At 26.8% G+C, this 19587-nt stretch overlaps 2 protein-coding genes across 2 annotated transcripts; both read left to right on the top strand.

Annotated features, from left to right (window-relative positions):
* The first annotated feature begins 6365 nt into the window (after positions 1-6365).
* LOC114174919 (class V chitinase-like) lies at positions 6366-7561 on the top strand. Its single transcript, XM_028059651.1, has one exon. The coding sequence runs from the start codon at positions 6390-6392 to the stop codon at positions 7530-7532; it is 1143 nt and encodes a 380-aa protein (XP_027915452.1). The 5' UTR covers positions 6366-6389; the 3' UTR covers positions 7533-7561.
* A 2097-nt stretch (positions 7562-9658) lies between these two features.
* LOC114175226 (cysteine-rich receptor-like protein kinase 10) lies at positions 9659-16278 on the top strand. The gene is made up of 7 exons (XM_028059991.1): positions 9659-10851; positions 13603-13734; positions 13820-14004; positions 14085-14295; positions 14856-15093; positions 15187-15337; positions 15798-16278. Exons 1-7 carry the CDS (start codon positions 9756-9758, stop codon positions 16101-16103), a joined length of 2319 nt encoding a protein of 772 aa, XP_027915792.1. The 5' UTR covers positions 9659-9755; the 3' UTR covers positions 16104-16278.
* The last annotated feature ends 3309 nt before the right edge of the window (positions 16279-19587 follow it).

The raw sequence follows: 19587 nt of genomic DNA, 5'->3' as shown, positions 1-19587 counted from the left end.
AACTTTTTTTTAATTTTTTTAAATGTTTTAAAATTATAGTTTATAATTTTTTATATATAATTGTTTATATAATATAGAATTTTTTTTAATTTTTTTAAATTTTTAAACATAATTTAAAAAAAAAAGGGTTAGTAAGTTATGGTGGACTGATCCGCCTTTGACTCGTGAGTTTGACGGACTAGACGGACCAAACCAAAGCGGGTTAAACGGATTGAAAACATCAATCCAACCTGCCATTTATTTGACGGGTTAGCGGGTTTGACCTGCTTTGACATGAATAATTTAAAGTTGACTTCTTTTTCATCAAGATCTGGTCTAGTTGAACAAATAATAGTCCTTGTTCAATTTAACAACTTAATGACTTTTTATGATTAATTTTTATTTCAATAGTTACATCAAATATACAATTAAAATATAAATACAAATTTAAAGTACTTGTAAGACTTAGATGTTATTCAAAATAAATTGTAAAAAAATTAAGATTTGAATATGTCAATATCATTATACACATCTTTTTACCGTTTCAAATATTACTTAAATACTTATTTTACAAAAAAATAGAAAATCACAACAACAAAAAAACATGAAGTATTCAATATAAAAAGATATGTAATTTATTTTTCTTCAACATTAAATATTCAAAAAATTATAATTTTAAAAATACTAAATAAAAATATCAAATAATAATTAGATAAAAATAAAATAATTTATAAAAATAATATAAATAATAAATTATATCTTAAAAATAAGTTTCTACACTAAATAAAAAAGTCAACCTATGTTCCTTAGATTGCCTAATAAATTAAAATCATTTTAGTAATAAAGTATTAATATACAAATATATATATATATATATATATATATATATATATATATATTTTGTTTCGTCTCAATAATCAATTTAAAAAGTTAGATATTATATATATATAATTCAAAAAAAATTTGTCAAAATTAAGAGAAATTTAAATAATAACTACAATAATAGTTTTTTTTGTCATCTCTATTACAAAATTGACACTATCACAAAAAAAAAAATTAACATTCGAAATTTTTTATCTTTGATGTGTATCCAAACATCTACATCCTATTTTTTACATAAATTAGACTTTGTTTTAGCATTCCTACCATTTATAAGTGAAAAGGGGATGAAGATGAATAATTGATGTTGGTAGCCACAATTTCCAATTAGTAGAATAAGGTATGGTGCATGGTGATGCAAAATTGTGAGGGAATTGAATGAAGACATAATTAACTAAAGTTGGATATTTTACCTGCCTAACCTATATGTGGCTGTGAGTTTAAGGTTTTTGGTAAAATTTGTTTTAATTTCAGACTATACTAATTAACAATTTATTTATAATTAAAATTTATATAGCTATGAACTTAAGTAAACACCCCGTCCACAAACCTAAGCTATAAGGATAACTGGAAAAAAAATTAAATTAAGGATTTTATTGTCTTAAATGAGTTTCATTTCCTGACACCTTTTAACCACATGATATTGTCTCCGTTCATTTCTAGATTCTTATTAAAAAAAAAGTTTAATAAAATGTTTACAATAATATGATAAGCTTTTTTATTTGTAAAAATATTATTCTGTAAAGGGAAATTTTAAACAAACTCACCCATTATCATCAAGTTAATTCTTTGGGTTAAATTGTAATTTTTATTTTTTTAATGTTTCATATGCATTTCAATACTTTCATTTTATTTGTATGATCCTAGTTTTATTTATTTTTAATTATAAATTTGATCAAATATTCGATTTTGCATACAGTATTCATTTATTTTTTATATTTTTAATAGTGAAACTATTGTTCAAAGACGCCTTGAATCAATATATTAAGTCTTGATTTTAAATTAGTTAAAAATAAAATACAATAAAACATGTGAAAATAATTAAAGATTAAATTAAAATTGTGAGTTTTCTAAAATATAAAGATTAAAACAGTAGAACAAAAATAAAGATAAAAATAACGAGTAAAAATATTAAAGAAGATCAAAACTATAATTCAACCAAAACATTAAATGATGTTTTGAATTTTTCATTTGAATCCTAAAAATTGAAAACATTGGTTATAAATATTGAAAAATATTATATTAATTCTGAAAGAATAATTAAAAAAGAAACTACAAAAGTAGTAAATTTTATAATTGTAACTACTTCTGGTGAAAGTACCATCTAAATCAAAATTATTCAATATTTCTTTATTTATAAGATTTGGTCAATGATTTTTTAATAAGTGGTGAGAAAAATAATCATCAAAGGCTTATAGACACGTCCACCAAAATTCTCTTACCAGTAGTACAGTCCATTATACTTCTTAATTAGCAACTTCAATAGTCAAGAAAAACATGCTGCAAATTCATTATATATGTTATGGTATGTGATAGCTGTATTTCAAATAGACTTACATGATTGTATACACATTGACATTACTTTCTTAGATTTGCTTATACGTGTTATAATTGATATAATGGTTTAGAGAGAAATTTAACTAATAATTGTGTTAGTTCAATAAAAACATTGTACCCGTCTATTTTAGGGATGACAAAAATATTTGTGTTTGGAGATATCCGCCAATAAAATTCACAATGGATAGTTGGTACTTGTGAGTAATTATTACTCACGAGTAACAAGTATTTAAATACCGTTTATAAATGGGTTGAATGTGAGTATCATATTATGCGCCGTGAGTACCCGTAGTAGCAGAACTTTAATGAAAATTTTAGGGGACCAAACTATATTTGTTATATATAAATATTTTTTTAATTACATTTTTTTTTCATTTCTTTACATCATTTTCTCTATTCAAAAGAAGCACTCATGGCATTAGAATCACAATATGACAATAATATATATATATATATATATATATATATATATATATATATATATGAAAGAGTAACATAAAGTTTATCATCAACAATAATATATTAAAAAAATTATATTTAGTCAGAGTGTTCCTCTACATTCTTTCAATGACTTAAAATCTTCAATAATTGAATCAGAACTAAAGCTAGTTGCAATATCACTTTCCATGAAAATCAACTCAATTACCTATAACAATAAAAACATCTAAGTCAAATCGTCTGCTTAGTTTTTTACTAAAAAGATAGCACGACCAGTGGGGGATCTTGACTAAAATTTATGAGGGAGCTAAAATAATACACTTAAAATTTATATATTTAACATTACTACCACTAATTCAATAAAATTGAATACATAATTTAGTATAGATATAACTATAAAAGAAACTATACATATATCTAAAGGATTGTCCATTGTTTTTTTCATATTTTTGACCATATAAAATAATTCAATCATAACTAAATTTTTCAACTATTTTTTTTTCAATATAAATAATCATATTATCTACAAAATATTTAATTTTCATTTTACTAATTTGCACATATCATAGCTAAATTTTTCAGCTATTTTTTTAATATAAATAACTATATTACCTGCAAAATATTCATTTTCTATTTTACTAATGTGCACGTATCGATTCAATAGTCATGTATTTCATTTCATTTTTATGTGATGAACAACAATATTGTCTTATTTTGATCTTTACTTTTCTTTTATCAATTTTAAAAAATAAATTTATTCTTTTGCTTTTCATCAATATATCTATTTAAAAAATAAGTTTAAGACTAAAAAATAATTTATCATGATCTAATAAAAAAATGAGAGACATAATTACTAAAAGAATTATGATAATCAAGTCCACATAAAAATTGTCTATAAAAAATCATATAATACATTACTTACTCTTCTACATTCATAAAAAATAATATATAAAATGTCATGAGATAAAAAAATAGTGCTAAATATTAAACAAGTATTTCACTACTAGGTGAGACAAAATAAAATTACTATTTTTTTTCCTTTAAGAATGGAAGAAAAGATATAAAACATGAGGAAAAAATAATGAGTTTCTGTTTAACTAATTTTCTTCTCGGTAACAAAAGAAATTAGGTTAAGGTGAAAGATGAGTACAACATATGAAAAACTCAAAAATGGAAAGAGAAAATGAAAATTACCTTGATAATTTTTTTTCTTTATTATATTTTATTTTATGTTTTACTATTTATTAACATTAAATAAAAGAAATAAAAAAATACCTAATTTAATTTTCATTTATTTTTCAATATATTACTATCTGATTTAAAAAGATAAATATAATTTGAAAAAAATTAAAAAATTATACATATTTAAAAAAAATAAAACACACATAATTTAAGAAAGAAATTAAAAAAGTTTTTCATCTTTATCACAACCTTCCTCTTAAAAAAAATAATTTTTTTTACCCTTTACCATAATTTTTCTAATATAAATTTGTCACCTCTCACATATTTACAAAAAGAAAAGATAAAATTATGAATACCCCAAATTAAATCTTAAAAACAAGACTCAATATTTTAAAAAAGCTAATAACTTCTAAATGATTAGCTTCCCTTACCTTAGAGTAGATTCTTAATCTTCTCTTCTTTTAAACAACTTCAAAGCCTAAAATAGTTGTATCTAAATAAATTTGATCAACAATTAGAGCATGATTTGATTATCTCTAACAGATAGAAATATGCCTAGAGCGTAGAAAAACTACGTACAAGAGGAAAACATATTGCTTCGAAAAAAAAGGATAAAAAATAAACTTACTCAAAAGAATAAATTGTTCGGTCAAAATGTTCTTTAACTCCTCAATTTTGCCGTAGTGCAATTTGATTTTGAAAATAATAAGGAATTGATGTGAAAATTGAGATGAAAATAAGAAGAGAGAAAGACAAAGAAGTATAAGAAATTATAGTAGAGAGGGAAAACGTGATTTATAAATTTAAAAAAGTCTTTTCAAACTAAATTAATATATAAATAAAGTAATAATATATAAATATTTTTTTAAATATATAAAAAAATCATTGGGGGAATCACACTTATGTTCCGTCACTCGGTACCTGTTACATGCAAAAAAATTAAAATTAAAATTATCTTTTATTAAGTTAAATTTAATTAAAATTGAAATTATATTTTATTAGATTAAATTTAATTTTAATTTATATGAAATTTAATTTATATTTAATTTTTCATTTTTTTTAATTTTATTTAAATTTAATTTTAAAAATTTACAAAATATATTTTTTAAATATTTTCGAGTATTCACGGGTACCCATAAGTTTTAAAATACCCACAAATATTTCTTAAACTAGTACTCACACAAGTAACGAGACGGGTAATGAGTAACATAACCTGTTATCATCCTAAATGTAATTATAATATTAATGGTATTGAAAAAAAAAATTGGATATATCATAAATCTTTCACGTCATGTTGACTCACTCTTTTAAAGTTGCATACCTAATAATTTACAAAAAATAATAATAATTTATTTAATAAATTATTTTAACTTCTTTAACCAATTAAATTTAGGTCAGCTATATAATTAATTATCCATGTTATCACAATTAGTGGTGATTATGAAAATTTGAAAAGTTCTTTCAAATAATTATATAGTCTTTGAATATGTCAATTGATATTTTAATTCTAAAGTAAATTTAAACAAAATATTGTATGGGCTTAAATAACGTATTGTGGTAAAATAAATAATGTAGAGGTCTAAAATGAGAATGCACGAGATGGAGTTGTAAGTATATCATATTTTTCATTTCAATAAGGGGAAAATATTTTCTTTAACAACTTGAAAATCCATTTCAAGAAATATTTTAATTATTAAAAAAGTTAATTTTTATATTTGTAAAAAAAATAAAATTGAAGAATGAAATAATAGACGTAAAATGTGTGTGAAAATTTGTTGAGTTATAAAATTATGTGTCCTTAATTAAAATATGAAAAATGATTATTTGACACCAAAACAACTACTTGAGAATCCACTTTTAGAGGTAAAATAATAATTAAAAAAATATTTTTTTATTTGTAAAGAAATAAATAAAATAGAGATAAATGAGTGTATATCAAGTGGATGTAAAAATTTGATGTGTCCGAGTAATAGTGTTCTTGAATATGTCAAACTATATTTTCTTGTCAACTACTTAAGCTTTGGACCTCTCTATAAATGCAATTGCATGCAACGTACGTAAGTGGTGCAAGTTCAATGTATTGATCAACAACGTGTAAAATTAACAGAATAATACTATCATTCTCATTTTTTAATTTTTTTTTTATTTTTTATATAGTGATTTAGTATTGACTATTAATTAATATATCACTATTTTAAAAAAAATAAAAATAACTCACACTAGGTCATATGAAAAAATAAAAAATGAGAGTAAAAAAATAAAAAATAATTTTTTCAAAATTAAACTATAAATATGGCTAACAAGAACAACCAAGTACTTCACAACCAGAGAACAGAAACATAATCTTCTTTACAATGGCAATGGTTTACTCTAACAAGTTTCAATTTGTGGTTTCCTTTTTCCTCTTCATGCTGCATCTCCACGCATCCACTGCACAAAACATCATAGGAGGGTATTGGTTCGCAGATAGTGGTTCCCCAGCAGCAGACATCAATTCCACACTTTTCACGCATCTCTTTTGTGCCTTTGCCGACACGAACCCTACCAATTTCACAGTCACAATTTCCTCTTCAAACTCTGCTAAGTTTTCATCATTCACCCAAACCGTTCAGCAGAAGAACCCTTCTGTTAAAACCCTATTATCCATAGGAGGTGGAGCTTCCAATCCATCAACCTTTTCAGCAATGGCGAGTCAACCCACTTCGCGAAAATCGTTCATCGACTCGGCAATACAACTAGCCCGATCAAACAACTTCCACGGCGTTGACATCGATTGGGAGTATCCATCAACTCCCTCAGACATGCAAAACTTTGGCATATTCTCCAGAGAATTCAGAACTTCTCTGATCAGCGAAGCTAGAAACTCAGGGAAGCCGATTTTGCTCCTTAGTTGTGCAGTATTTCGCTCTTCCGACTACTACTCATTGGAAATGCCTTCTAAGGCAATGAATGATAGTTTTGACATTATAAATGTAATGTCTTATGATTTCCACGGTCCAAATTGGTTCCCCAACAGAACAGCAGCACCGGCTTCGTTGAATTATCAGACAAATTCCGGAGCATACCAAGTGGGTGGAGATCAAGGAATCAGATCTTGGATTGCCGCCGGTGTTTCTCGACGAAAACTAGCAATGGGTATACCCTATTATGGCTATGCGTGGCGTTTGAGGAATGGGAGTAACAATGGATTGTATGCTCCTGCTAATGGTTCTGCCTTTGGTGGAGATGGGTCCATGGGGTACAACCAGATTAGGGCATTTGTGAGCCAGAATGGAGCACGGTGTGTCTACAACTCAACTCTGGTCACTGATTATTGCTATGCTGGAACAACATGGATTGGCTATGATGATGTCCAGAGTGTAGCTGCCAAGGTTAATTATTGCAAGAACAATGGTTTGCTTGGCCATTTTGTTTGGCAGGTTGCTTCAGACAACAACTGGGCTCTTTCTCAAACAGGTGACTGTCAAAAATTCCTCATTCCATTTGTTGATACGTAATAATAATATGGTTTAATTAGTCGGATAATATCAAATTTTGTTTAGATGTGTAAGTTTGATATTGTTTTTAAAAGAGACCTAATTGAGACATTTTTTTCAAAAGTTGAAACTTAACATCTTTTTAAAAGCGGGTACCAAACTGACACCTAAACGAAAATGGATACCATTTGACTAATTAAACATAATAATGTCTTATTTTGTTGAAAAATGATACTATAACAAGTAAATTTTGACAACGTTATCTTATTATTTGAGATAACATTTTTAAGTGATTTTTTATTTCTTTTTAATTTTTTTATATTTCAAAATCACTTAAAAATATTATTTAAGTTATAAAAGAAAGTTGTCAATTTTTTTTTTGTCAAAATATTATTTATATATATATATATATATATATATATATATATATATATATATATATATATATATATATATATGTGGGTTATTGTTGTATTGCATTGCAGCTTACCGTACGTGGAAGATGTAGGTATAATATGAAGAGTTCAAATGTAAAAAGTCATGGTTTGACTTCATAATTAAAACTCAGGTGCCATGTTCTGTTATTACAAAGATAAAATAAATATATGTATTTGTGTTCTTCAGTTGTCAAATAATATTGCAGATAGATATGTTTGTAATATCTTCAATATAATTACTCTGTCACTTTCCAAGGTTGCTAATAATATTTATCTTCTCAATAATAGGAGAAGACTTGAAAAAATTTCACCATTGCACCGTTATTGTTGTTGTCGCAATTGTCGTTATATCCGTCACCATTGCCTTTGCAAAGGAAAAATAAGAAAAAACAAATACGAAAAAAAATTCATTTCGAAAACTTATTTCCAAAACGTATTTCATGCTTCAAAAAGTTTTTTTCAAATCATATTTTATGTAGAAGTATTATGAGAAATTAAGTTTCTTTTTTAGATATTACTTTTTCATAGTAGAGTTTTGTAATAAGAAAACTGAAAGAAAAGTTTTTAAATTCGTTTTTATATCTATAAATTATAACAATTGAAACCATAAAGTCAAATTTTTAAATATCAAACAAATACAATGCGCAAAATTGACTAAAAAAGAATTTTCAAAATCCTTATCCTAGTTATTTTTTTTTATGTGCACCGGTTATCAGACATGGTAGGTCTGATAATTTGCAAACCATCCCTCCTTTCAACCCACCTTCTACATAGTTCAAATAAAAGATTTTTACTTATCTTCACTAAATTGTTCAAGACGATGAACCACTCAAATAGTCTGTCTTTAATATAACTATTTATCATCAACGAAATAGGATTATATGTATTGTACTCGAAATTGCTCAAATGGGCTTCACTCACACGAAGACCAAACACATATGAGGTGCGCCCCAATGGAAGCTAGCAAAAAAAGCCAGACCCAAACTGACAACAACGACCACAAAATGCAACGAAAGAAAACAACCCACAAGAAAAGAATGGAGCCACAACCCGAGCAAGGAAATCCAAGAATGATAGGCACGACTTTTTTGTATTTGGAGTTGGTTTGAAGTGGAAATTGTAAATATGGATTGGTTTATTTTTGTTTTTTTTTAAAACAATTTTATCGGTGAAGTCGTCATGATACATATTGGTCTTTAAAAAAAAAAAAAAAGTCATCATAAGTCATGACAGTTATTTCAGTATACCAGAGAAGTGAAGTCGTAAAAAAAAAAAAGAAAACCAACTTGTATCAGAAGGACTTCAATTTTGATGTTGTACTCACTCTTCACACTTCACCTTGGTTATCCATATTTACAAATTTAAATTCAAACCAACCCTAAAATACAAAAAAAGCACACTAAAACAAAAAGAGTGCCAAGCTAGAATTCATTTGTATTGTTCAAATGTATTCGAAACATTTCAAATTTAGATTTGTAATCATCTAGACAATTCGTTCTTGGTTAGCGACTAAAAAAAATTAAAAATTGTATTTAAAACAGGTCACAAAGACTGTTAAAAATTGTATTTAAAACAAGTCTCAAAGACTGTTAAAAATTGCATTTAAAAAAGTCACGAAGACTACGTCAAAGTGTGTTAAAATATCGTTAGTTAGGTATATACATAGAATTGGCTGTTCTGTGTTATCTCCTCGGGTCCTACTCATCTGGGTTCACACGTTAATTTCTCTGCATGTTGGGCCTACATGTAATGTGATGTATTTCTATGAATTTCTCCAAGGTAACAACCTAAGAAGCTGCACAAAACAATGTCGCCCAGAAAAGTTGTTCTCCTCATCACTTTTCTGATGTTCCAATCCTCATCAGAAGAAGCTTCTGAATCATGGTTCAAAATCGGTTACTGGTACAGCGGCAGCAACTCTGCAGTATCCGATATAAACTCTGCGCTCTACACTCATCTCATATGCGCCTTCGCACAAGTCAACACTTCCACCTTCCAAATCTCCCTCCCCTCAACCAACCACCAACCCTTCTCCACTTTCACACACACCGTCAAACTCAAAAACCCTTCCATCACCACTCTCCTCTCCACCGGCGGCGACCAAAACACCGCCGCCATCCGATCCATGCTCTCCAACGCCTCTTCCAGGAAACCCTTCATCCAATCTTCCATCACAATGGCCAGACTCTACGCCTTTCAGGGCCTCGACCTTTCCTGGTCCACCATCCAAACATCCTCTGACGCAGACAACCTCGGACACTTTTTCCAAGAATGGCGGCTTGCGGCAAAATCTGAAGCCCAAGCTAATAACTCTTCACTCCCAGAACTGATCCTAACTGCTGCAGTTCAAGCTTCACCAGATTTGAATAAAGGGTCCTACCCAGTGGACTCGATCAGAAGTAACCTCAACTGGGTACATGTTAATACCTACTCCTACCGTACACCCATGTCGCAGAACTTCACTGCTGCACCTTCAGCTCTGTATGACCCTCATGATGTTACTCACATCAACACGGACTACTATATCAGGGCTTGGATTGGGAAGGGTTTAGATGCGAAGAAGTTGATTTTGGGTTTGGCTTTCTTCGGGTGTGCATGGAAACTCCAAAATCATGATAGCAACACAATAGGAGCAGTTGCAACTGGTCCGGCAGATGATACCGACCAAGGGTTCATAAGCTACAGGGACATTAAAGATAAGGTTCGGGAAAATGGGGTTGCAGTACATTACAATGAGAGTTATGTTACAAATTACTGCATGTTTGGATCGACATGGATTGGCTATGACGATGTTGAGGCTGTTGAGAGGAAGGTGTTGTATGCCCGAGATATGGGGTTGCTTGGTTACTATGTTTGGCAAATTTCCCAAGATGACCACAATTCCACACTCGCTCGCGCAGCAGGTACACAACACAAACAACACTCTTAATATTATTATTATTTTATTTCTTTTGCCACTAGAGGTATAAAGCTCTCTTGGATTTTTTCTACGGGTGGTGATACATTCACACTAAAATATTACATTAATTTGACGCTCAATAATGATATTATTTTAATTATATTTATATTAATTTTTAGTTTAGAAGTGTATTACACGTTATTACATTATTAAAAAAGTGTCAAAAGAATGTATTTTTGGGAGAGTGTCAGACACATTTTTTCCCCGTTTTTATTAAATAAAAAGATTAATCCTTGTGGATGTATGAGTTGTTATATAGGAATTCAAGAGTGTTATTTTAATTATTAAATTTTAATAATTTTCTCTTATAATATGAGGTGATATCTTTTAATGATTTTGGAATATTTAGAATAAAAAAATGGAAAACTAGTGAATCAATTAAAAGATGTTATCTAAGATTATAAGAGAAAGTTGCCAAAATTTAATAGTTAAAAAATTATTTTTTATAAAAATTTGATATCACTTTTAAAATACTTTAAGTTTTAATATTTATGGGTTCGTTAATATATATATATATATATATATATATATATATATATAACTTTTCATTTCTATTTAATAATACGAGACTTTCAATTCATCTTTATATTTTATAAGTGTGAGTTGAATTTCACAAAATTTCTATAATGATATATTTGTCTCATCATTTATTTTAGCATATTCTACACATGAATTGTCCATATAAAAAAATATGACACTAATTCATTTATACTTAATTTCAGAGAAGCAAGAAATATAATTATAGGTTTTTTTAGCTAACATATAAATAATTTGTATTTTTATGATTTTGGTTTATATTTGGATTGTATTAAAGTTTATTTAGATTTTAATTAGAATTAGAATCTACTTTTGACTCAAAAAATAAATAAATAAATTGTATTTTTTTAATTAAGTAAGCTCGTGAGCCAACCTGTTTAATCCACCATGGGCCGGGTCAGATTGGATTTTTTTGGCTCGTTAATATATAAGTGAGTCGGGTTGGATTGGCTCATTAATTGATCAATTAGAGCCGTCAAAGTGGGTCAGAACCCGTGGGCCAATCCAACCCACCACGGGTTTGGGTCGGGTTAGATTGAAATCTTTTTACAAATTTCAGTACGGGTCAATTTTTGACCCGGCCTACCAAGAACCCGACTCACCCGGGTTGGCCCACCAACCTGCATGGTGACACACATTATGTTGGACTTTACTGTTTTTTTAACCAAACACATTGGTGGATTGACAAATGGAAACCTAACTTCAACTAATAAAAGTATAATTAGTTTGTTGAAAAAAGTATTGCATTCAATAAAAGATTGGATAAGTCACAATAATGCTTTGATCTTAGATAGTAATTTGTATTTTTATTTATTTATTTTGGTTTGTATTGGAGTTTAACATCATTTTGGATTATATTGAGATTGTATTCAAGTTTATTTAAATTTTAATCCGAAATATAATTTCTGAGTTAAGAAAAAAATTATATATTTTTTAATTAAGTGGACTAGTGAGCCAACTCGTTTAACCCACCAACCGTGGTGGGCCGGACCGGATTCGAATTTTTTTGACTCGTTAATAAGTGAGTCGGGTTGGGTTGAGCTACTAAGTGACTAACCCGTGGTGGGTTGGGCCGGGCCAGACGGCCCATTTTGACAGTTGTATGATCAACCTCTGTGGTGGGTCGAGTCGAGTCGAGCCGAGTTACCCGTTTTGACAATTATAGTTTTAGTTACTAAATTATATATTAACTAATAATTTAAATTGTGTATTTAATATAAAAACTAATTTATTTATTTAATTAATAATATTAAATCTAGTAAATATTTACATAATTAATTGCGTCTTTACTATTATATTAGAAAAATGAAGTGTTTCAAATTTGATGAGTTAATAGGTCGGTCTTTCGGCCTAATCCTTAGGTAGACAGATTTTGAATTTCCATTATGTGTTAATTACGGTATATTTGTGATAGATGGGATATAAAAATTAAGAAAAATAAATTTTTAACAATTAAATTTTGAAAACTTTCTTTTTATAATTTAAGATAACATTTTTAAAAATAATTTTTCATTTCTTTATTTTTTCATTTTTCTATTTCTCTTCTTTATATTTCAAAATCACTTGTAAAATGTTATTTATAAAAAAAATTGTCAAAATATCATTGTTGAAAAATTAACTAATCAATTTTCTCCAAAGGTTTCTCCTAAATGAACTGCCATGCATAAAATACCTTCTGTTACCTTTGTTTTTTCCAAGATCACGATTTACACTTTCTGATTTTAAAATACACATTTATATCTTTTTAAGGTTTAATAAAACAACAATTACATTTATTTTAGTTATTACAAGACACTTAATGTCTTTTTTTTTTAATTTTATTTAAAAGTAATATATTAAATAACAAGTACTAGAATTAAAACTTCGAGTTTTAAAACATAAATATTAAAAATATCTAAAAAGCAATTATATTTTCACTTAATTATAAATTCTCTCATAAAAAAGAATAAAAAAACCATATTTACAAAATTGTTATTTTAATAAAAATAAAAAATATTTATAACATGAATGATTACTTTTAAATATGATTTTAAGTGTAAAAATAAATAATTAACTGTTTGAAATATAATTATAGTATATATAATTACTATAATTGACCTAATAACTTGTAATATATGTACTGTTTGAAATATATATAACTTAACTGTTACGTTCTCAGCTGAACAGGTTAAAGACGGCAAAGAGGAGCAATGGAAATTGTTAGTGATAATTTTGAGCGTAACTGCTACCGTTATTCTCATGTTAGGTATCTCATTCTACTTTCAAAAGAAGAGAATATTCAGAAGAACTGGTAAAATTTTCAGCTATCTATATTTATTTGCGATTTTAGAATTAGTATGAATTAAATCACTATATATTATTACTTTAATATGCAGGGACAATGCTGAATGCTGCAAAAGGTTGTTGGACTAAAACCTTGAATAACAAAGAAGCTGCAGAACCTTTTCATGGGAATACTCCAGATTTACATGGCTATAGATTTTCTGACATTAAAGCGGCTACATGTGACTTTTCACCTCAAAATAAGATAGGACAAGGTGGTTATGGTCCTGTTTACAAGGTTGGTGAAATAATGTTCCTGTGGAGTGTCTTGTCAGATGATGAAGATCCTAATAATGTGTCTGTGTGTTGTTCCTTCAGGGCATCCTACCTGATGATGAAGAAATAGCTGTGAAAAAATTATCAAAAGCTTCCACACAAGGATTCCAGGAATTCAAAAATGAGGTAACACTAACGGCAAAGCTACAACATGTGAATCTTGTTCGGTTGTTAGGTTTCTGCGTTGAACGAGGGGAGCAGATGCTGGTGTATGAGTACATGCCTAATAAGAGCTTGGACTTCTACCTTTTTGGTTTGATTCTCTTTTTATCTTTTATATTATTGTTTTAAAGTCACAAATTAACTGGAGATAATTTTATAATATAGTGTTAGAAGTGGATTTTAAGCTTAACTCAATTTCACAAAATCGGTTTGTAAGGTGAGGTTTGCACCGTTGAGATATATTCATCTCGTGTGTGGGACTAGAAATTAGTTGGTAGTTCGTTAGCGATCCGATATCGGGTGAAACAGAATGTCCACAAAAGCTCGTTAGATAGACTCTAACTTGGATCTGATACTATGTTAGAAGTGGACTTTAAGCCTAACTCAATCCCACAAAACCAACTTGTAAGGTGAGGTTTGCACCTCACTTATATATTGTGAATTGACTTTATCTCTAGTCGACGTGAGACTTCCAACGTATATAAACTAGTGTAAATTATAAGTTGGATTTGTGAGATTGAGTTAGATTTAAAGTTCATTTCCTATCACTCTTAATATGATTCAACAATTAAACATTTTTGTTAACTAAGAATCAAATTTGAACCTCTTGGTATGATTTTTTTTAACCTTCTGTCATGAAATTCCTCACAGATGCTATGAGACGACATTTGTTGGATTGGAATAAGCGCGTTGATATCATCGAGGGAGTTACGCAAGGTCTTCTTTATCTTCAAGAATATTCGAGATTCACCATAATTCACAGAGACATAAAAGCTAGCAATGTTTTGTTAGACGCAGAGATGAAGCCAAAGATTTCAGACTTTGGGATGGCAAGAATATTCATAAAAAATGAACAGGAGGCCAACACAAACAAGATTGTGGGAACATAGTGAGCACATAAAACTGGTTCCTCCATTTGAGCTTTTCATAATTACATATTTTACAGCAAAGCTTTACTAAGTTCTTCCCATTAATTATGCAGTGGTTATGTTCCTCCCGAATACGTAAGAGAAGGTGTGTACTCAACCAAATCTGATGTGTATAGTTTTGGGGTGCTACTTCTACAAATTATAAGTGGCAAGAAGACACATGGTTTTTACGGAGAGAAGGAAGATTTAAAGCTCTTGGAGTATGTAAGTAGCAATTAATTAATTGGTCAAATTTTGAAGATTTATATATTTATACAAGAAAATAATTTTTTAACAACTAAATTTAACAACTTTCTCTTATAATATGAGGTTACATCTTTTAAGTTGCTTTTCATTTTATCATTTTCTCATTTCTTTATATTCCAAAGAAAAATTATCCTATGACTTCCATTTTTTGATTCTTATACTTTACCTCCTTGATGTGACTTAATTAGGATCATTGATTCTTTCAAAAGAAACGACAATGGTACATTAATCAATAACTCACACTAAGTCACCTCAAGGAATAAAGGATGAAAGTCAAAAAATGAAAATTATAGTAACATTGTCCTATTCTAAAATCACTTAGAAGATGTCACCTCAGTTTGTAAGGAAAAATTGTCAAAATATTATTGTGCATTTATATATTATGATGTTTGACTATGAAACGAATGGGTGCCATCAGGCATATGAATTATGGAAAGAAGGAAAGGGTATGGAGGTGATGGATGATTCATTGGATGATAGAAATTCAGAGTGTAAACTAGTGAGATGCATGGAAATCGCTTTGTTATGTGTCCAAGAACATGCAAGTGATAGGCCTTCAATGCTACAAGTTTGTGCAATGTTGAGAAACCAAGATAAATCTCATGCCATCCCCAAAAAACCAGCATTTTCAAGAGTGGAAGACAAGGACGATGTGAATGAGTGTCAAACGTTGCAAAATGTTTCAGTCGACGATGGAACCATCACTCAAATTGTTGGCAGATAGCATCATTCTTCATAACATAAAATTCAGATGTGTTCTGAACTCATAACAACCACACTCTTTTCTAGTAAAAAGATGTTGCTTTCACAATAGTTAAACTCTGTTATATGAATGATTTACATTTTATGTTTATTTATTTTTAAATAAATGGTAGAAGCAACATTCTAGCACTACCATTAAGGCATTGATCCCATATTAAAAATTTCACGTCATACTTACAGAAAATATTACTATGATTTTTTAATAAATTTATTTTGTTTTTAGTGGAGACATATTCAAATGTCAAGATATATACATATTGGACACAAAATTAAATCATTTATTGATGTTAATACATTATGATATAATAATTTATTATATATCTCTAAAATATTAAAATAATAATTTATTAAATACATACTATCATAAAAAGTATGATCATCTAATATTTATTTTACTCTCGTATCCATTCTTTTTCTCGTAATGACTTGAAGGTAAAAAAAATTTTACAAGTGAACCTCCTCCTCATAACAATTCCAAATTTGATTAACCACGTATGTTAATGTTATCTACAAAACTTTTTGATAGATAAAACAAAATTATTTAAGAAAAAAAATTCATAAATAATAAACATTTTTTTGTCTTATAAGAACAGTAACACTTTAAAAAAAATTCAATTTTATAAAATAGTTTATAAAATAAGATTTACAAGTAAATAATATATATATATATATATATATTATTTATCTTATCTATAATCGATACATAATACATATATATAAACACAACCATTTTCTAAACCTGTCATCATTGTACTTCAAAAGAAAATGGCAAACGGGATTAAGACATTTTCCTAAAAGTTATACGAAAGACAATAATTACCCATTTCTGAACATAGCCAATTTTTCCTTTAACAACTAATTACTTGTACCAGTCAATTTTTCTAAACCTGTTACACAGTGATATAATACTTCTTTTTTGAAAAGTAGTATATAAACACAAGTTAGACCTTTCGATTCAACATGGTTGAATAGTTTTCTACTAAATATAGTTTTGTTTGTTTCATACCTTCAAAATCTCTTTTAAAAAAATTCAGATATTTACAATATATCGAAGATATTTAAGATATTATCTATAACAATATATAATACCATCTTCATTTAGTATATACAAATTTTTTCTATTTTATTCATAATTATATTTTAAAGTTATGATATAAAAATTAAAATTTTATTTATAATTATATTTTAAATTATAATATAAATTTTACAATAAATATATTAATATAAAAAAAATTAAAACATAGTGAAAAAAAAAGAAAAAATGACATAACGTGAAAATGATTCCACCTAAATTCTAAAAATATAACTCCTCGTATTCTATACTCAATAAATTACTAATATTGTTAAATTCCATAAAACTATTACTTTTGTTATAGCATAATTTTAATATAAGATATATAATAAATAATATATCTAATTACCTTATTCTTATGTAATAAAAATTTACATAAAATAAAAATAATAATATATATTTATAACTTTTGTAAACCGAATAAATAGCGGATATACATTGAAATTTCTATATTTTCACTTGTATTGTATACATATTTTAGTTTATAAAAAAGATAGAAAATTTTAAGACCACGATAAAACTCTTAAATAATAATTAATTTAGTGATAAAAAAATTTATTAATCACATGATCAATTTAGTTATCAATTTATAAAATAAAAAATTATTGGCTATTAAAATAATTATTATAAATAAAAAATATAATTGATCGTTAAATTGATCATAATTAATTAGAGACTAATTTATAAATTAATTATTTTGGTAGTCAAAATCTTGAAAGCTAATATTTTAGTTACCAATTTATAAATCAATTTTTTTAGTAATCAAAACCTTGGTATCTAATATTTTAGTGACAAATCTATAAATAATTTTTTTTTGTAGTTAAAACCTTGGTAACTAAATTTTAGAGACCAATTATATTTATTATTTATAATAGTAACTATTTTAGAATCAATAATTTTTTATTTTGTAAATTACACCTAAATTTATCATTATAGTAATTAACATTTTTTTGTTAATGAGATGATTTATTTTTTAAATAATTTAAAATTCATTATAGTAAATATGTTGTTCAGGTAAATGTTTTTGAAAGAAATTTACATCCTAGAATTTGATTAGGATAATTAAGTTAAAAAAGAAACAATTTTAAATTTCACCTAAAAAAAGAGTTTGAACTTTAATTTTTTATTTTCTCAAATTTACATGTATTTTTTATTTGTATATTTTTCTTAGTTTAATTTCGGTTGGTTGTAATCCACTTGACTAAAGAAGCTATTAGATTGATTATTTTTCAATGAGCTAAATATATTTTTAGTTTTTAAAGATAAAAATAGAATTTGTTTTTTTCCAAATTTTGATATAACCTACTCTTTAAATTTTACAAATAAACAATTATAATATTTCTAATCTTATGTGAAATTTTTTTATCGTGTAAACATTAATTGGTTTACATCAATTGATATGTTTCATCACAAATGTCAATTTAGAATCTCATTATGTTAAAACAATACATGAATGTCATTTTATTTAAAAGATTATATTTATTCTTTTATAAAGTTTGAGAACTAAAATATATTACAAATTTTGAATTTCAATTTTAAATTAGTTTAAAGAATGAAAACATATATAAATTGTTATAATCTTAGTTTGTTAGTATATATCACTCTTATCACTTATTTGATAATAATTTGCATTTTTTTAGTTATCGTCAAAGAAATTATTTTTTTGAAGATGTGAATTAAACGTTATTTACATACGTTTATTGTAATTATTTTCTTTTTTTATAGTTATAATAACTTTATTCATTTCTGATACAAGTATTATTCTTTAATATGTTTTTTTTCTAATGTTAAGTGGAACAACTTTCACAACATTAACCCATTGAAGAAATTTCCGGTTAATATTGATAAGAAAAGTCAACCACAAATCCTCAACTCTCAACTTATTTTTAAATAGTAGTTGGCATTAACTTGTTCACTTGGAAATATTAATTTGTAAGAGAGGGTGATAATAAATTTGACTGGATTTGAAAGAGATATTTGTGTCGTTATTTTTAAAGGATCTTAGTGTAAAAAGGATAAGGAGTAGATTTAAAAGTAAAATTTGTGAAAGTTTGTGAGTGATTTGATTGATATGATATATTAAAAATTAAATTTAATTAAAAGAAAAACAATATTACCAAATTATTTTTTATGTTGAAAGTAATCTAAAATTATATTTAGATAAGTTAAATTTATTATATAAAAAAATTTAAATGAATAAATTAAAAAAAAAAGATAATTATTTTAATAAAAATATTAAAAATACAGTATATTTAGATATTCTATATTTTTTTTGATAAACAATTTAGAAATTTGATATATTAATTTTTGTTGTAAGCGTGAATTTAAAAACATTATTATCATAGTTATAAGGGTACGAGAGCCTTTTACATAC

Source organism: Vigna unguiculata, chromosome 3 (assembly GCF_004118075.2).
Source record: "Vigna unguiculata cultivar IT97K-499-35 chromosome 3, ASM411807v1, whole genome shotgun sequence".
Classification (NCBI taxonomy): domain Eukaryota; kingdom Viridiplantae; phylum Streptophyta; class Magnoliopsida; order Fabales; family Fabaceae; genus Vigna; species Vigna unguiculata.
Note: the sequence above shows the minus strand (reverse complement) of the source record. Positions and strands in the feature narration are given on the sequence as shown.